Source organism: Helianthus annuus, chromosome 15 (assembly GCF_002127325.2).
Source record: "Helianthus annuus cultivar XRQ/B chromosome 15, HanXRQr2.0-SUNRISE, whole genome shotgun sequence".
NCBI lineage: Eukaryota > Viridiplantae > Streptophyta > Magnoliopsida > Asterales > Asteraceae > Helianthus > Helianthus annuus.
Genome location: NC_035447.2, coordinates 5,987,648 through 6,008,374, shown reverse-complemented (window position 1 = coordinate 6,008,374; position 20,727 = coordinate 5,987,648). Strand labels below are relative to the sequence as shown.

The following is a 20,727-nucleotide window of genomic DNA, read 5'->3' as shown; positions in this document are numbered from 1 at the left end:
CAATCTATATTTACCCAAACTCAAAACCATACTACTTTTATAGGTAGAGGATCATGTACATTAATCTAAGACTGTGAGAAGTGTACTATAACACTATATAACACCATATAAACACCGTATAACACGATGTAACACCATATAACACTATATAACAAATATAATACTATATTTTGTCTGATAGCATGTCTATAATAGATGTATAGTGTTATATATTGTTATGTAGTGTTACATAGTGTTATATGATGTTGTGATGTTACATATTGCTGTACGGTATTTATATGGTGTTATATATAGTGTTATAGTACACTTCTCATACTTCTAAATTAATGTACACTATCCTTACTCCTATTTTATATATATATATATATATATATATATATAAATGTTTTGTCGTTTTGTCATATAAATATTACTAGGTTAGAACCCCGTGTAATACACGGGTTAAATAAATGTAATTTTATATATCAAATAATAAAAAATATATCTTTAAAAACCTTGTTTATTACACTGGTTGAATAAATATAATTTTATATACCAAATAATAAAACAATATATCTTTAAAAATCTCGTTTATTACATGGGTTGAATAAATGTAATTTTATACATTAAATAATAAAAAAAGTTATATCTTTAAAAACCTCGTGTATTGTGTATTGTATGGGTTGAGTAAATTTAATTTTATATATTAGATAATAAAAAAAGTTACATTTTTAAGAACCTCCTGTATTATATGGGTTGAGCACATCTAATTTTATATACCAATTAATAAAAAGTTATATCTTGTTATTATATCTTTAAAAACCTTGTGTATTATAAAACCTTTGCACTAAACTGACAAAATGGTCCAAACTATAGGGACAAAAATAACATTTAACTCTTTACATTATATTAATTTATATTTAGTGTACACCCATTAGTTTTTTTTTATTATATAGTATAGATATAGATTATTGAGTTAATTACATAGTTAGTCCATGTGGTTTGCACAAATTAACATACTTAGATACTAATAGTTTAAAATCACATTCTAGGGTACTAACTTTTCATTTTGTAACGTTTGGAGGTATTAACGTTATTTGTAGTTTTAAAATCACATTCTATTAGTACCTTAGTATGTTATTTTGTACAAACCACATGGACTAATTATGTTAATACCCTAAAAGTTAATACCTCCAAACGTTACAAAATGAAAAGTTAATACCCTAGAAGGTGATTTTAACTATTAGTACCTAAGTATGTTATTTTGTGCAAATCACAGGGACTAACTATGTAACTAACTCTAGATTATTAATAATATAAAATTAAATTATATTTATTAAACAGTTTACAAATTTTTATATTAAAAGATAACAAATATATAGTAGATCACTAATCTAATATGTATACTAATATGATAAGTATTATATATTTATATATTAATAAAATGATAACGTAAAAAGATGTTATAAATATTACAAAAGGGAAAAATTAAAAGAAAAACAAAAAGATTATAAGATTAAATTTTATATCTAGCAAAAAGTATATAAAAAATTAATATATTAATGTAATAGCAACCAAAACATTTATAGTTATCTTTTAGTTAATATTAATTATAATTAAGTAGGAGATAGAGATGAGAAAACTAAAAAATAGATTTTTTTAAAAGATAACTTAAAAATAGATGGCTCCAATGAATGACATGTGTCCATTCATTGTTGGTTTCTTTTATTATATAGTATAGATAGATTTACATTTGTTGGAGTTACTTAAAAAGTAGTAATTTTTTATTAAATAGTAATGATCATAAATCATAAATATCTATAAAAAAAATATTTAACACCCATGACTCATGAAATAGTAATGATCATAAATGATAAATATCTATAAAAAATTATTTGACACCCATGACTCAACTCCTCATGCACACGTCTCTCTACTCTCTTCCTTATCTTGTTTCAAAACCCCCCAAAACAACCAAACGAAAATCCCTCTTTCTCTCTTTCGTTGATACGAATATTCTAAATCTAGTTTTAGTTTTATTTTTAATTCAAATAGCTTCTTGTTTTTCTTGAAAACCCATTCATTTTAATACTATTTTCATTAACTCATCAACAATTTGGTTTTATTTTTTATTTTTCATTCTGGTAGTGATGCTGAGGAACCGATCAATATCGCTAACAAAACAATCACCGATCGTGACGGATCACCAAGCTCCGTCTTGTTCATCTACAACTACACCAAACCCGACCCGACCCGGTTCATCGTTTCTTGGTTCTCCAAGGTTCTTCAATGGCTTTTTCTTACATAAAAATCTGTTTGCAGCTTCAATTCTCGACACCAACAAACTGTTTTGTAATTTTGTCGGCAACCCATTTCGATTTAGCAGAAACCCAGAAAAACCCATGAAGATCTTGGAACAGAATAAACACAGTTCTGAGAATTTTGATTCTTTAAGGTTCTTCAATGGTGTTTTACGTGAAAACCTGTTACCAGCTTCAATTGACACCAACAAACAGTTTTGTAATTTTGCCAGTAACCCATTTCAATTCAGCAAAAACCCAGAAAAACCCAGAAAGATTTTGAAAGAAAACAATCACAGATTGGAGAAATTTGATTCTGAAGGAATTACTCTTGTTCTTGAACAAGAAGATCATAATGGCAATATCTGTAATAAACATGATAAGAGTCGGGTCATCCGAAATGTTTTGTTTGGGTCAAAGCTAAAGATTGAAATCCTAAGCGGGTCACCGGAATCCGTTGGTGATTTTGGGATCAAGACCCGGAATTCGAAGTTTTCGGGTGGTCCGAGTGTAACCGGATCCGGGTCTCCAAGATTGTCTACTGGTCCTTTGTGTTTGAGTGAGATGGAGCTCTCGGAAGAGTATACTCGTGTGATCTCTCGTGGATGTAACCCGAAAACGACCCATATTTTTAATAACTGTGTTGTGAATAGTTGTTGTGGTATTCGGGTCGGGTCACCACCATTGGATAGTTTTGTAAGATTCTGTCAGACGTGTAAGAAGAATCTTGGAGAGGATAATGACATTTTCATGTACAGGTTAATAATTCCCTAATAATTTAAATCTTGATCTGATTTATAGCAAATCACTTGATCATTTGGAGTTGCTCCAATGCTATACGGGTCGGGTCTTGTTGTCGTGTTAATTCGCATCTAGCATGTTCAAACAGTTTCCGAGTTTATTTAGGCTCGAGAAAGGCTAGATACGGTCTACACGACTTCAAGAACAGACACGATGACAATTGATGTAGCAACATTACTATTTAAGATTTATAAGCTTGTTAATATTATATTTAAAGAAAACTTGATGAATTATGATCATGAGTATTGAATATGGTAAATTGTTGTATGTTTACAGGGGTGAGAAAGCATTTTGTAGTGAAGAATGTAGATGCCAAGAAATGATTTTGGATGGATTGATGATCTCTTAGCAACTGTATCAAATGACTACTTTGTTGCAATTTTTGTAAGTTTGACCATAATTAGAGGGGGGTTTTAATCTAGGGTTAAATGAATGAATTTGTTTGGGAGTTTGTTGTTTGGTTGTAAAATGTACTGTTATTAGAAGAAGGTTGTGATTCGGTTTTTGTTAATTTTATCATATTTTTTCTAGAGTTAATTGCCATTTTAGTTCATGTGGTTTGGGCTAATTTGGCAGTTTAGTCTAAAGGTTTCATTTTTAACATTTAGATCAAAAAGGTTTCATCGTTGCTATTTTGGTCCAACGGACTTAACTCCATCCATATCTGTTAAGTCTGCCAAGGGCATTAAGTCTGCCAAAATGAGAGGGAAAAGCAATTAAGAAAAAAGGGTTAATAAAAACAAAAATGAAATGACAAAAATACCCTTGGCAGCTTTAACAGATATGGATGGAGTTAAGTCAGTTGGACCAAAATGGCAACGATGAAACCTTTTTGGACCCAGATGTTAAAAATGAAACCTTTGTACTAAACAGGCAAAATAGCTCAAACCACATGAACTAAAATTGTCAGCGTCATTGGATGATGTGACAGCACAGTTGAGTTACACCCAATACACAGTTTAACATGCAATGATATTTAATAGGATAGGTGGTTTCATGGTAAAGAAAAAAAAATGATAAAATTAGAAGTTTACCTCTATTTTTTTAGAGTAAGTTGTCATTTTAGTCCGTTTTGTCCAAATTTTTCATTTTAGTCCAAATAGTTTTTTTTGTCTCTGGGTCCCTGACTTTTCCCTTTTGTTGCCATTTTGATCACATACACTAACTCCATCCAAAAACTCCATCTTTAACCATGGGTATTTTGAGGATTTTCATTTTAAATGTTTTCAATTGCCATTTTGATCCAATTCCAAAAAATCAAAAAATTTCCAAAAAATTCTAAAAAATAATAAAAATTCTAAAAAATCATAAAAAATCCGTTTCGGCGTGAACCGTTTCGAACCCAAACCGTTTCGAGCTGAACCGTTTCGAACCCAAACCGTTTCGAGCTGAGCCGTTTCGACGCGAACCGTTTCGACCCGTACTGTTTCGAGCTGAACCGTTTCGAGCTGAACCGTTTCGAGCCGAACCGTTTCGAGCTGAACCGTTTCGACGCGAACCGCTTCGACCTGTACCGTTTCGAACCGAACCGTTTCGAGCTGAACCGTTTCGACCCGTACCGTTTCGACCCGAACCGTTTCGACCCGTACCGTTTCGAGGCACGATTCGTGTCGAAACGATTCAGCTCGAAACGGTTCGGGTCGAAACGGTTCGGGTCGAAACGGTACGGGTCGAAACGATTCGCGTCGAAACGGTTCAGCTCGAAACGGTTCGGTTCGAAACGGTTCAGCTCGAAACGGTTCGGCTCGAAACGGTTCGGCTCGAAACGGTTCGGCTCGAAACGGTTCCGCTCGAAACGGTCCGGCTCGAAACGGTCCGGCTCGAAACGGTCCGGCTCGAAACGGTCCGGCTCGAAACGGTTCGGCTCGAAACGGTTCAGCTCGAAACGGTTCAGCTCGAAACGGTTCAGCTCGAAACGGTACGGGTCGAAACGGTTCAGCTCGAAACGGTTCGCGTCGAAACGGTTCAGCTCGAAACGGTTCGGGTCGAAACGGTTCGCGTCGAAACGGTTCAGCTCGAAACGGTCCGGGTTCGAAACGGTTCGCGCCGAAACGGATTTTTTGGATTTTTTAGAATTTTTATGATTTTTTAGAATTTTTATTATTTTTTAGATTTTTTTTTTGATTTTTTGGAAATGGATCAAAATGGCAATTGAAAACATTTAAAATGAAAATTCCCAAAATACCCCTGGTTAAAGATGGAGTTTTTGGATGGAGTTAGTGCATGTGATCAAAATGACAACAAAAGGGAAAAGTCAGGGACCTAGAGGCAAAAAAAAACTATTTGGACTAAAATGGTAAATTTGGACAAAACTCAGGGACTAAAATGGCAATTTACTCATTTTTTTTAAAATAAAAGGTTTATATTATGTTTTTCTTATACAACTTGAGTTTAACATATCAAAATCTTAATTCTCAAAAATAGCAATATTAAAGACGACTACAAAATGTTGCACACCTAAAATACAAATAAGATGGCATAAAATTAAGTTAATAAAATTTAAACTATTTTCTTGAGTGATAAATCATCTTTCAGATACAAATAACCATATTAGTACTATTATTTACTATTTACCTGACTTTGTTTTTAGTCTTCCTTATACTACTCTCATCGAAACACGTTTATAGATTATATGGTCAAATAATCCTTTTTAGGGAGGTGGGGGCGCATAACCCGTAACCCTCCGAACACTAAAGAGTTGGCCGGGTCAAGTGGGTACATTGTTGTCAACCCGACTGAGTTGTGAACGTTTGGCAAGGCATGTGAACCCGAACGTTTTTTTGAGTGTGGGTTGAGCTAGGTGGGTGCCCCCTCCTATTTGAGTTGAAGTGCTTTGAATTGGGTTAAATAAGAATTCAATTGGTTGGTGGAGTGAGTTGCTAGGTGGGTGCCCCCTCCAATCTTAAGGCAACATCTCTCATGTTCAATGAACGATATGAGACTTGCCTAAAATGTTACAAACACTCTCCTTAAAGAGTGGTAGTTCTTGTTACGACGTCATTTATAACGACACATAACACACGGTCCACAACCAAAATCCGTTGATGATCTTTAAGATTATTAGTTCTTTATTATGTTACCACATTTGTCGTATTCTAATCTTCTTTGTGAAATATCACTGGTGTTATTATATCAATTATATCACTGGTGTTATTAAAATGCAATCTCAGCTACGGTATTCTAAATATTTTTTCTATTTTTATTTTTACTTTACCAAACTCAAGAGTGTTTATACACAAGTTAAAAGTTAGCTACAGTAATTTAAATATTTTTTTATTTTTATTTTTACTTTACCAAACTTGAGAGTGTTTATACAAGTAAAAAGTGTATAATGCACATTTTATTGTCTTTTGGTATATTTTTATATTACATGCATTTTAAAAAACTTATTTTTATCTTTTTCTAACCAATTACACTTATGAAATGTACGATCAACCAACATTTATCGAATTTGAAAAAGGGTTATTGGATTTTATCACCCCTAACTATTGGCTATTGGCCACTGCCACCCCCAACTATCACTTTGACGCCCGCCACCCCTAACTTAACACTTAGTTTGTTCTGTCACCACGTCGTTAACTGATCACTAACTTTTGATCCTGCTACTATACATTTGGGGTGTCCGAAGATCCCTAAAACCTTCCTAAGATCCCTATGACATCCCCAAAAGTATAGTAACGAGATCTAAAGTTAGTGATCAGTTAACGATATGGTGACAGAACATACTAAGTGTTAAGTTGGGGGTGACGGACGTTAAAGTGACAGTTGGGGGTGACAGCGGCCAATAGCTAATAGTTTGGGGTGATAAAATCCAATAACCCTTTGAAAAAAAAGTCTGAAAAGATGGTTCAATCCTCTTATTTTCTTTTCTCGAACCAAGAAATCCATGAATCAGGATTCTGCATACAGATAGATACAAATGGTTCAATGGGAGCAATAATACACACCCCACTACAATTTAACCAACTTCTTTTTAGTTTTTTAAGCAAATTTTATTTCTACTACACTTTAATAAATTTATCACATCATGAATCTCATTTTATCATCTTAGTAAAATGACATTTTTAAATTCGTTTTTTATACAACATTTCGATGTTAAACGATACATTTTCAAACCGAACACCCCGTCGTTATTTCTCATCGCAACACGCGTTCCGGTCACAATAGAGTGGTATAAAAGTAGTTTATATAGTAAAAAAACAATAAAGATGGAATACGAATGTTGCATGTTTTGTTTGTATTGCATGTTTTGTTTTTATATGTGAAATGGGAAAATTGAAGTGTCATTGTCCATGATCACGTGACAATCACATGCTTACGTCTTCTTTCTTCTTTCTTTTTATCTTTTTGTTATATTATTATTAGTGTAAGTAAACTGCCACCATCAAAAAAAAAAAATTAAACAAATTACATTTTTGTTCATTTAGAGTATGGAAGCTAAAATACATAGTGTTGAGCCGGGGGAAAATTGAAGTGTCATTGTCCAATAGGAAGCACTCTCTCTATTTCTAGGGGTTGAGGTAAGGCTGTCTACATCTTACCCTTTTCAGACTATTAGTGGGATTCACTGAGTATAATGATGAAGAAGCTAAAATACATAGTGTCATTTATTTGAAGAATCGATAAGGGCAAATTGTTACTCAGATATTCTGAAATACACATAAAGTTTTCAAAATCAAAATCAAGAATCGAAAGTAAACACTATAGAATAATTCACCTCAACAACAAGTGAAGGCATTTGTACAATATTAGACGTTTGTGGTCATTACTCAACATTTCTTGTCACTACTCAAACAATTTGAGGGATTGTTGTCTTTTTATGAAATAATATTTTAAGTAAAAATATAAAAACTCAATATCATCTTAAGTTAACGTTCCAAATAAAATTTCCTTACCCACAATATACAAAAGGGTGCCATATGCGGTTTTCATGACTACTTGATGGGGTTAATGGATAGAACTAAAAAAAACAAACTTTTCGAAAGACAATATCGATGGTTTCCTTTCTGCGAAAAGAAGAGCGAAGCTTTCTTTATTAGACTATGTATTGTGGGCGTAAAAGGGCAGCCACACAGGTTGGGCGCTAGGTGCTCACACAGCCACACACTGTGCGCGAATGAGGCCAGGGTGGGCTCGTGGGTAGAGGTCTTTTGGGGTTTTTTTTTTTTTCAAATCGGTTCGGTTAAAAACTGAACCGGTTTTTTTTTCATTAAAAAAACCAGTTTTTTTTATAACTGGTTTCGGTTAGTAACCAGTTTTTTAAACCCGAAACAATCTTCTATCCCAACTGGCCGGTTTGTGCCAAAAAAAAAGAAAAAAAAATAAAAGAAAACTCTTCCTCACGTGACAATTTACCAATTTCCTCATTCACACATCAAGAAAGATAATGAAATTCCCACACGAATAAAACTTGATTTATTCGTAAATTCCGTTTTCATGCACTTTTAAAAATTTTATTATGAGCCAATACTTTTTATTTTTTATTTCATTTACAAAATCAGAAATATTTATATTCATATAAATCAAATAAAATCCACAACAATCAAACAAACACACACACACACATATACATACAACCTTCCTATACGCATATCCCTCAAACACACACCAATCAATCATTCACACATATAGATACAACTTTCTGTACGTATTTCCATCCACCATGAAGGTTCATCCGGCACCTAACCGTCGCAACATCACCGTGCGTTACGACAACGCCGCCGTAATAAACCGCCGTCAAAAGAAGCTCCGGCGACTCCCACACATCTTCACAAAAGTTCTCGAACTTCCGTTCTACTCCGACGCCGATGTTTCCGTACACGAAACATCGGATTCGCTAAAGTTCGTCATCGGCACCGATGATGACGTCATCGGTGGTGAAATCGGTGCGCGCGCAATTGAGATATGCTCCGGTGTGACGAAAGTTGTGGTCGGTGAGCCGGTTGATGAGGTGGAGGTTGACGTGTGGCGGTTCCGGTTGCCGGATTGTACGGTGCCTGAGCTTGCGACGGCGTCGTTTAGTGATGGGGAGCTTGTGGTGGTTGTTCCGAAGGATGGTGACTTGGATGGGGATTTGTTGGTTGTTGTATAGTGATTGAAAATTTGAAATTATTTGGTTTTGTTGAATCAAATGTTGTGAAATTGATTGATGATGTGTGTTACTTTTGATGATGAAATCTTCATCTTCTACATGGTTAACTATTATGGTGTTATCGACCCGTTATTAGCCTTGACTAGTCTTGAGCTCAACTCCTTTTAAGCTTCTATTCATAAAGCTTGGTTGTGTTATTATTGTTAGATAAGTATGTCTCTTTTACATTGGAGTCCTCTCCACCTTTGGTTTTTATTGCGACTTTCGTCCTTGAAAAGTGATCTCTAGGGATGAAAAAGGCAATATTTCAAACTTTTTGGATGAAAATGGCGTTTCAGGGTTAAAATTCGCAAAAATGGTCAAATCTCAGGGACGAAAATGACATTTTACTCTTTATAAATAACGTAATACATATTAGACTATGTGGTGTGGGTTAACACCCCTCATAACATAATAGTTAAAGTCTTAGGGTGAGGGGCACTCCCCTCTTAGGGGAGTCCCTTTTTTTACGCACACCCAATCAGGTTATGCCACGTCAACTCCCCTCTTAAACTCCCCTCGCACCCCAATTTGATGGCGGCACTCCCCTCTTAAGGGAATTGTTTTTTTATTCAAAAAAATAAATAAAGTTTTCATTGGTTGAAAATGAGGGTGGCCCCACCTTCTCTCTCCTACCTTCTTCGGTGTCTCCCCACCGATTTGGCCCCCCGATTTGGCTCACCGCCTGGATGGCGGCACCACCACCGATCGGCAACAATGGTCCCCGCAAGGGGTCACCGATTGTGCCCCGCTCCCCCTTAAAGAATGGGCTAGTTAAAACTCGTTATTTTTGTGACAATGATCTAACGAAGTGTAATGGTAAACCAGAACACTTGGTCTTATTAAGCTATTTTGTCATAATTTTATACATGGTGATAACAATTATAATATGATAATATATATAGTTTATAAAATTTGAGCTATTTGGATGTAGGTCTCCCTCTCTCTCTCCACTTTGTTTGATGCCCACAATCTGCCTAACCTTTTGTGTCCTTAGCAACCTACCTAGCACATGAACCATGGTATTGGTTGTTTTTGGTTTTAAACCTTGAATTGTTAATTTCTTTTGAGAAAAGCTTCAAACTAGAGATTCTTGATTGTACTAGTTTGTTTTCTACATAAATCAACCAAACTTGTGAAATATATATATATATATATATAGAGAAAGAAAGAAAACTCACTTGAGTTAAGAAAACTCAAGAAAACCTTATGTAAGTAATTTTTTTTTTCTAAAAAAAGTTAGAGGATGTAAGTTATATGTTATCAAACGTTTTGTAACAAAAAAAAAAACGCTGATGGGATTTTTTTTATAAAAATTTGTTAAAAATTCAGTTTTTTAGCATATATATAAAAACACTGAATTTTCAAAAATATATATAAAAAAACACTCGGCGCTTTTTTTGTTACAGAACATTCGATAACATGTAACTTACATTCCCTATTTTTTTAAAAAAAAGAGTTCGTTGCATAAAGTTTTCTTAACTTAGTGAGTTTTCTCTCTATAATTCTCGTATATACATATATTGCTATAGATTGCTATTCCTTTTGCCACATATTACCAAAAGATGACAAATGTTATCGGGTGTGGGGCCAACTTTCTTCTTGGATGGTGCCATTTAAAAGGTGTTGGAATGTGTGTTTAAACGATAACTCCTTATAAGTTACAAGTGATTGTCATCATCTTCTATTGTGTTGGCTATCTCTATCTTTGGAGGAATATGATGTGGATGAAATGGTTGTGTGTTAGGCTTTTGCTATGTATATTCTTTGCATCCTGAAGGGATAATAGTATTTCTCATCTGTCTTTTAACACATTGCCCACTCAGTGGCGTAACCAGCATTTTTTCCCTAAGGATTTAGAAATTTTCTAAGATTCGATTTAAATGATTCTACGAGTTCGATGACGAAATTTCTTTAGGTTACATGTCAAAATACACCTATATGTCAAAATTTTCCTTCCATGTAGCCACGCCCCTGCTCCCACCGGTTATGATTTTATCAACATATTATGACATATCGTCTGACATGACTTCAACGAAATTAGCATCACAAAGTGAATACATATAAGCTCCTAATGTTTAAAAATATGTTCATTTGAGGATGAACATATTGAAATCTGAATGATAACACTATTAAATATATGCAATTGTGTTCTTATGTGGTGTTTTAGCCTATCTATACTACCTTATTAAGAGAACTGAGTTTTCTACCTTTATGGTAATTTTACATTGTGTACACATATTGAAGCAACATGTACAAGAGAGCTAAGCTATGTTAGAGGGGTAAACTTGTGTATTGTCCAAAAATTTAAGACACTTTAGGGGCATTTTAGGGATTTCAGCACCTAATTAAGATGAAATGTAAAGAGTTTAACTTATTTGTTAGGGTAAACTTCCGTTTTGCTCCCTATGGTTTGGTCACTTTAACGGTTTTGCTCCAAACCTTTAAAAATAGTCATTTTACTCCCTGATGTTTTGGTTTTTTTGCCAGTTTGCTCCCCGCCTCTAACTCCATCCAAATTGTTTGTTTTTCCATTTTGCTCCCCGCAGGGAGCAAACTGGCAACAAAACCAAAACATCAGGGAGTAAAATGGCTATTTTTAAAGGTTTGGGGCAAAACCGTTAAAGTGACCAAACCACAGGGAGCAAAACGGAAGTTTACTCTATTTGTTATTCTAAATAAACAAGATTATCCCCATATCTAAAAGCATTCAATCAAGAACCCTAAAAATTATTCAAAAAAAAAAAACATCTATCCACTTCAGATTGATCAAAAATCAAGTGGGTAATCATAAAAACACAGACTTTGATGACCACAAATTAAAAAAAAAAAAACTTAAAAACATTATCCCCAAATCGGAAATTATTCAATCAAGAACCCTAATAAAGATGTACAAAACTGAAATTAGATGGTTAAAGATTAACCCCTAGATCAAACAAAAGAAAACCCCATAACAAAATCAAGTGAACCTAGCGAAAAAAACCAAAAAATATTTACTAATTTAAGAAAAAAATGACAAAAAACAAAATAAAAACAGAGTAAACACATTAGAAAGAAAGTAACATTACCTTAGCTTCATTCACGTTGATTTCATTACTGTCAGCCATGAATAATTGTGTTGTGAAGATCACATGGAATTGAAGCTGGAGCCTGGAGGATTGAGAAGACGATGAAGAAAGGGATCTGGTACAGAGTGGTGTTGTCATTGGGAGATGCTCTCATTTGAGAGAGAGAGATAAACGGGGGAGAGAGAAGGGTAAAGAGAGAAATATAAATAAATTAGTTCTTTTAATTATAGGGGTAATTTGGTCATTTAACAAAACTTAACAATAGAATTCTAACTGTATTAGAAAATTGGACTCAAATGGTTAAGAAAAGTGGCTATAGGGACTCAGAGCGTTAAACATTTTGATTTTGGACTCAAGTGGTTAAAACCCCTAAAACACAGGGACTCAAAAAGTAATTTACCCAATGTTTTGGGTTAAAAGTAAAAAAACATATATTTTGGGTTAAAAGTAATTTATTAAATACTTTTAAGTTAACAATAAAAAAACATTTTTTTTGAAAAACCCCCTAAACACTTAGTACAACAAGTATATGCCAAAAAGTGTTGCTAATTTATAGTGTATAAATTTGTGCATTGTTTTGAAGACTCATAATTAACGAAGACAAGGAGTCCATAAACGTAAATTTTTTACTCTTCTGCTCTCTTACCTTATTATATATAACGTCATTGATCCATTAGCTTATTGTTGCATCATTGTGGAGTGATTAACATTCAAATTATATTGTGCATTGTGTGCTTGTTCGTCTGCAATGGCTTCGGCCAAGGAGCATGTGGAGGAGATAAGTTTTCAATCGGGAGAGAACCGAACCCGTTGACGGAAGATCTTCATCAGGTTGTGAACAGAAGACTCTGCCTACAGAACTTTACGCAAAGGATTTGCACTTTTCGATAGAGCTAATTCAGGGATTTATTTCATTTATTATTGTTTACTTTCTTTACTTTGTTATGGTATATAGTTTAACGAATTTCAATAGTAATTTTATTTGAACTTATGTGTTAATGTTCGTTGTTACCTGAACTTTTTGAATCTGATTGTAATTTACATTTGGTGATACGTCAACGTTCTGAACATATATATAATGCTTGTGACAATTATTATTAACGGGTTATATTCGCAAACCCAAAACTTGATTACTGATTAAAGTGTTGTGGTCTCCGCCACAACACACGCGCACCCCACTACTTTATTTGAAGTAGTGGTTAGTACAAGCACCAACTATGTAAAACCAAATTATGGTTTATATTTACATTTTGTATTTCATTTAGAAAAATATGTAAAATCCCAATATTAGCATTTATAAAGGATTCATTTGGACATGTATTAGCATTTGTCAATGCTTCGTATTCAAATTCTATGACATCACATTCAAAATGAACATTTAGTTTTGGCTTTACTTGAAGGTTAATTAGTGTCTGCCAAAATATTGTGGATTGTCCCTTTGTGCAATATTACCCATTTGGAAAGAGGTTTAACCCGCCACAAAGGGCGTGATCATGGTCGTCAATTAAAAAAAACAAATAAAATAAATGGGGCAAACGGGTTACACCAACACATTATGTTTAGCTAAATATGTTACTGGGTTTGACCCGAGCTTGTTTAGAGTAAACCTCAACCCACAAAATAAAAACCATTGCTTATATAAGATTATGTGTTTACTGATAGTATGATACCAATAGCATCTTTGAATTATAAATTATATAAAAATGGGCAAATAACTCAAGTGGTAATGTTTGATAGGCGTTATAAACATATTGCATACATCCTCTTTATCTAAGCAATCACCAATAAAGTATCACGAGCAACTCAGTTTTTACTCCAGAGTGCTTTTTTCCATTTTGTACATAATTATGTTGTATTGCAATTTTTTATCCCGCTGCAACGTGCGGGTCATGGTCGCAAAAGTCGCTAGGCGCTTCCTAGTCGGAGTCGGGTGTACTCGGGAAGTATTCGGCCTAGGCGGAGAGTACTCGGGGAGTAATTGGCCTAGAGGAGGAGTACTCGTGCCTCGGCAACCTACCTTGTAGCGAGTACTCGGGGAGTACTCGGCCTCCGAGACCTTGTTTTACAACCATGGTGCGGGTAAACCCACTAGTAAATGAATAATGCATGTAGCGCCTAATCACCTAATCAGCCGCTTCCATTGCGGCGTGCAGCGCCCTTCATGCTAGAGCTGGCAGTCTTCACGCTCTTTCACAACACATATCCTTATCTCCGTGTCAGTTTTCAAATACACTTGCTTAGAATTTTCTTGTATAAAAAAACAGACCACACGAGCCAAACTATTAAACGAAAAATAGTTTCGTATACAGGCTATCTCATATTAGTCCTATTAAACACACTAACGCAGCCAGTACGCCGTGTAACTCATACTAAAGCCCAAAAAATGTCTGACTTTTATAGTTTTCTAATTATTAATAACAAGAAAAAATATGATAATTATTATAGTAGGTTGGTTTGCTGTTGAAATAATAGTAAAAAGCAGCAGCAGCAACAATAAATACACATAAAAATTCATCATTTATCCATTTCAAACAACAGCTTCCTTCTAACATGAAATCAAAAACATGCTGGCAAGAACATCAAATAAAAGACTGTAACAGTATAACCATAAAATGAGAACTTTAACCCAAACATTCAAAACTGATGACAATAAAGATCCATTAAAATGTCTAAGCCCAGAACGTAACCTGATTTCAAAAAAAACAAAACACCTTATCTCTTCTTGGACACACCAACGGTCTTTCCCCGACGACCAGTGGTTTTGGTGTGCTGTCCACGCACACGAAGACCCCAGTAATGACGAAGACCACGATGGTTCCTGTCAACAAGCCACATGAAACCACATTCAGTATTTTATAACTCGAAAAGAACCTTCAAATGAATCGTACAAAACAAAAGGTTCGGTTAAATATGTCTGATGTTGATATGACAAAATAGCAAAACAAGCAGACCCAGTAACATAATTGTTTTAAAACTTATTATTTTAGTAACAAAAATTGGCAAAAAGTGAAATATCATTTATACAAAAACAATTTGATTTTATAAAGTTGCAATAAACTATTAAAATATTAAGCATCCAATCCTATTTTGATAAGAAAAGTATATTACAAATGACCCGTCTTGACAAACTAATAAATATTTTCCGTTTTAAAATAAAGCGTTGACTATAAAGATTCTTTCTTATTATATGTTTTAGAGTGAATTTCATGGATTGTCCTTTATCTTTATACTCATTTTCAGGCGATGTCCTTTATGTTTAAAATTGACGAGTTTTATCCTTTATGTTTTCATATCATACACGTTTTGTCCTTTAGGCCTAACCTAGTTAGTTTTTTCAGTTAAATTTGGTTATGTGCTTTGCACATGAGGGCATTGTTGTCAATTCAAAGGTTTAAGAAGCTTTGAGCTGTAAATCTGCCGTTGAATTTACCTTTGAATTGACAAAAATGCCCTCATGTGCAAAGCATATGACCAAATTTAACTGAAAAAAACTAACTGAGTTAGGCCTAAAGGACAAAACGTGTATGATATGAAATCATAAAAGACAAAACTCGTCAATTTTGAACATAAAGGACAGCGCCTGAAAATGGGTACAAAGATAAAGGACAATATTGTTAGAAAAATAACCAACCCTATAAACATGTTTAACCCTTACCCATATTAACTTTTGGATGGAAGATACTAAACTCGTTTGAGATCTAAAAACTACACAACCCAAAACAATCAATTTATTATGAAATTATGACCAACCTGATCTTCTTCAACCGCTCAAGATCATCTCTCAATTTCATGTCAAGAGCATTTGATGTGACTTGCGAGTACTTCCCGTCCTTGTAATCTTTCTTCCTGTTCAAAAACCAGTCTGGGATTTTGAATTGGCGTGGGTTAGCCACAATTGTCATCAGATTATCTATCTCAGCACTTGAGAGTTCACCAGCCCTAGAAACACAAGTGGGGTCAGAACAAAACATCAGTTCAACATAATCTAAATATCAGTTATATTTCTATCATCGCATAATATATTTCTATCATCGCATGCCCAAAATTCAGATGTAAAAAAACCTCTATATCTAATTTAAGAAATATGCACACACGTATATAATATATATATATATAGGGTAAGGTTCATGCGAGAACCACCCTTATTGCGAGAACCGCGAGAACCAATGTGAACACAAAATAAAATCTAAAAAAAAATCAAAAAAGCACTCAAAATTTTTTTTTTAATATTTTTTAACAAAAAATCGCTATATTTCGTTCCATAAAAAAAAAAAAAAAAAAAAAAACTTTTTTTTTCGAGTAACAGTTATCCATGCACATGTGCATATGTATCATTACTTCAACAAATTCGGTAATACATTATCAGGAATAGACAATTGCACTTTAATTTACAATACCATTAGTAATACACTACTTTTTACATTACCAATATTCAAAATGCACATGTGCATAATTAGGTATAACCATGATATAACGTGTTTTGGTACAAAAAGTTTGTGATTTTGAATGGAGAAGTAGACCCATATGCATGTTTTTTGGTTAGTTATATCTAGTGGTTGATGGTTTGGTTATAGTTGTCAATTTTTTATGTAATATGTTGATTGGATGGTATAAATGGTGTTTACATACATGTAATAAAGTGAAAATATTGTTAATGGTATTGTATTATGGATGGTAGAAGGTAATGGTATTGTATTATGGATGGTAGGAGGTAATGGTAGTGTATTATGGATGGTATGATAGATGAAAGGGAAAGTGTATTCAAAGTGGTGTACCAAAACACCTTATTTCATGTTGATACATATAATGCACATGTGCATTTCTAATATTGGTAATGTAAAAAGTAGTGTATTACATATGGTAGTGTAAATGAAAGTGCAATTGTCTAATATATGTAATGAATTACGGAATTTGTCAAAGAAATGACAGAAATGCACATGTGCATGCTTGTGTATTATGGATGGAATGATAGATGAAAGAGAAAGTAATGTACCAAAACACCTTATTTCCTGTTGATACATATAGATGCACATGTGCATTTCTAACATTGGTAATGTAAAAGATAGTGTATTACACGTAGTAGTGTAAATGAAAGTGCAATTGACTATTATTTGTAATGAATTACGGAATTTGACAAAGAAACGACACATATGCACATGTGCATGGATAACTGTTACTCGAATTTTTTTTTTTTTTGAAATTTTTTTTTATTTTTTTTATTAACAAAATATAGCGATTTTTTCAAAAAAAATAGTAAAAAAATAAAAAAAAAATTTTTGGGTGTTTTTTAGATTTTTTTAGGAATTACTGTTTGTGTTCACACTGGTTCTCGCGGTTCTCGCAATAAGGGGTGGTTCCTAACGGATCTTTGTCCTATATATATATATATATATATATATATATAACCTCTATGCACAGCCTACAGAGCTCTATGTAAAAAACCCCAAAGCTCAATCTATGCTCTTGTAGAAAAAGCAAACATCGTGCACCTGATATGTCATAAACGCCTAACACGTCAGAAGTAATCCCTCTCTCGCTTAAGTGGGCATTGTGCCTAGGTACACTTTTTTAAAAGTAATTTAAGTTCAAAATGATCCTAAAGTCATATCATATGGACCAGTTTCTACACAGTAAAGGCCCATAACTCATTCAACCATAGTTATTAATAGCGAGAAGAGTACCCGCATAGCAAATAGCGTAGGGTAGTGCTCATGTGTCGCTATATAATTGGTAGCAACAAATTGCGAAAATAGCAGATTTTTAAATTTTTTTCTATTTTCTTTTAACTTTTTGGTAAAATATACATAAAACTATTCCTAAAGTTTTCTTCTAGTGTATCGCTAAATGTGATATAGCGCCCCCTATTTCATCGCTATCGCTACACAGCGTACAGGTAGGTTGTCGCTATTGTCCGCTATTCGCTACTAACAACTATGCATTCAACATAATTATTTGTAGAGCAAAAAACAAACAATCCAAACCATATCAAACACAATTTGACAAAAATCTCTTCAAAATAAAGAACGGTAGCCAAAAATCTAGAGATTTCAATTTTCATTCTGCAATTCTCCAAAAATAAAAGCATATCCTAGAGCACAAAACTACAAGCAACAATACAGTTAATTCAACAATGCTTAGAAAGATACACTTTAGTGTCAAATAGGAACATAGTTATAAATAACTAATCTAAAGTACTGATAATTCGAAACAATTCAATCAGTAGCAATTAAGAGCACAAAAAACATTCACATATTAACTCAACAAATTACAGATCAATCATCAAACATACAAATGATAGAAGAAATTAACTACCTCTTGTTCATATCAACGTCAGCCTTTTTGCAGACGATATTAGCAAACCGACGACCAATACCTTTAATACTGGTCATAGCGAACATAATCTTCTGCTTTCCGTCAACGTTCGTGTTCTGCACACGAAGAATGTGCTGGAAATCTTCATTTGCGACTAGCGACTGCAAAATTGATGAAATTACAACAACACGCAACAGAAAACGGATCAATAACTGAAATAATGAAAATATGATGAAGATAGAGATTAAGGTTTTGAAGGATGTGAAGATCACCATGATTACAGTCGGAGTTGCAGGTATCGGCGGCTGAAGCTCCGGGAAGATGCAGTCGCTATAATAATGGAAACCCTAGGTTTTGGTTAGGGGTGTGGAGGTTGTGTTAATATGGTTTTAGCTGTTAGCGGCCCAGGCCTTTTGTTGTAAATTGGGCCAAAATAAAATTGGGCCTGTTAAAAAAACTTATTTTTACATTAATAATAACTAGATTGTTTTCTCGCGCGTTGCAGCGGCACGTTATCGCGGACATTTAATTAGTGTCTTTTAGGTTCGTTATAGTACTGGTACGATACATGCACTCGGTATATAAATCAATACGTGTTTTACATCTACCGAAACCGAAAAAACGAACACTGGTACCGACGACGATGTTGTCCACACGGTATCAATCACTTCAGATCGTCACGGTATTGGTAATAATATCCGTTTATAATCGCAGAGTTGTATAAATAAAAATATCAGAACCGGGAACCATAAAAATGAATACAGGTAGATATACCAATATTGTTCGGTAGGATACGTCAGTTTACCAAAAGCAAAACCAATAAAAATAAGTACCGGTTTCGCTACTGATGATGTTTGGTCGGTTTAGATTTGGTTAACTACAGTAGCGGCATAAAACTTATTACCAAACAGAAACCAAACAAATGAGTACATGTACAGGTACCGATGTTGTTCGGTAGGATGTGGTAACGATACGATGTCAATTTATCAAAAGCAAAAACAATATAAATAAATATTGGTTTATTGGCAGCAAACACAATATAAATAAATGTTAGTACCAATACATATAGGGGCACAATATCCGTTTCAATAAAATTTATACTGCAAAAAACAATCAGTTTTGGTTCAATTTAGTACGATAGTGACACATTATCCGTTTTCAATAGATTTATACTGCAATGTTAAAAAAATAATCATAGAACGCAAGTTGTTAGAAAATAATAAAATTATATGATAAATAAAATATTATTAAGAAAATTAAAACAATTGCTTAAAAATTAAAAAATCACTATTCATAGCAAGTTTATTTTAATATGTATAAAATGAAGGGCAAACATTGGGGAATTTTGTTCTAACCCGGAGTAGATAGGTGCTAATCAAACTAAATATATTTGCTTGGAGAACGGAAATGGGTCGAATTTTAAAGCCAGATGCACTTGCAAAACGAAACATCATGTCTGTGTTCGTTTTGCAGTGAAACTAACGAATCGACAAGCCACATTCTTATTGGATGTTCAATGATCCCATTCATTTGGCATTGAATGAGTACGTTGTGTAATATCTCACCAATCTTTGCCTTCACCATTCGAGATCTTTTGGTGCATTTGACGGGCTAGTAACGAACTCGTCTTCAATTACCAAAGATGATTAGGGTGGAAGGGGTACTCCCCAGACCCCACATGGGAGTGGTAAACTTTTCCCCTAGCCAATCCTGTCATGTCAACTTTCCTCTTCACTCCGCATTTTACACTCAAACACTAGGGTGATCCGCACATGGAGAATGGTAAACATATTTAAAAAAAAATAAACGTGTGATTAGTTGGAAGAGAATAGGATACACCGTTAACTCTCTCTCTCTCCTCTTCCCCGCATCGGTGACTACTCCCCTTCCACCCTTAAAAGAAAAGAGCCTATACAAGACCATATTCAAGTACGAAGCCTACGCGACATGGAGAGTTGGCTTTAAGGATAATTTAGTCCTTTCTCACTTGAAACAACTTCCCCATTGATTTTCAAATGACTATAACTTTTTCATACGTTAATATCTAAAAAAATACATGGTATTAACGAACATTTCATTCTCTTTAATTCGAGTAGCCTATTGCTATAGTTTTCTTTAAAAAAAATTACATGATTTT

General features: G+C 34.0%; 3 protein-coding genes across 3 annotated transcripts; 2 read left to right on the top strand and 1 right to left on the bottom strand.

Moving 5' to 3' along the window:
* The first annotated feature begins 1,858 nt into the window (after positions 1-1,858).
* Positions 1,859-3,610, top strand: LOC110910296 (protein MARD1). Its single transcript, XM_022154987.2, has 2 exons — positions 1,859-3,037; positions 3,357-3,610. The coding sequence occupies exons 1-2, from the start codon at positions 2,130-2,132 to the stop codon at positions 3,427-3,429; spliced, it is 981 nt and encodes a 326-aa protein (XP_022010679.1). The 5' UTR covers positions 1,859-2,129; the 3' UTR covers positions 3,430-3,610.
* Positions 3,611-8,742: 5,132 nt separating this feature from the next.
* LOC118487413 lies at positions 8,743-9,171 on the top strand. Its single transcript, XM_035984246.1, has one exon. It carries the CDS (start codon positions 8,743-8,745, stop codon positions 9,169-9,171), a length of 429 nt encoding a protein of 142 aa, XP_035840139.1.
* Positions 9,172-14,776: 5,605 nt separating this feature from the next.
* Positions 14,777-19,011, bottom strand: LOC110910295 (40S ribosomal protein S18). Its single transcript, XM_022154985.2, has 4 exons — positions 18,863-19,011; positions 18,591-18,751; positions 16,029-16,217; positions 14,777-15,096 (listed from the first exon to the last, which is right to left on the bottom strand). The coding sequence occupies exons 1-4, from the start codon at positions 18,863-18,865 to the stop codon at positions 14,991-14,993; spliced, it is 459 nt and encodes a 152-aa protein (XP_022010677.1). The 5' UTR covers positions 18,866-19,011; the 3' UTR covers positions 14,777-14,990.
* Positions 19,012-20,727: the final 1,716 nt, after the last annotated feature.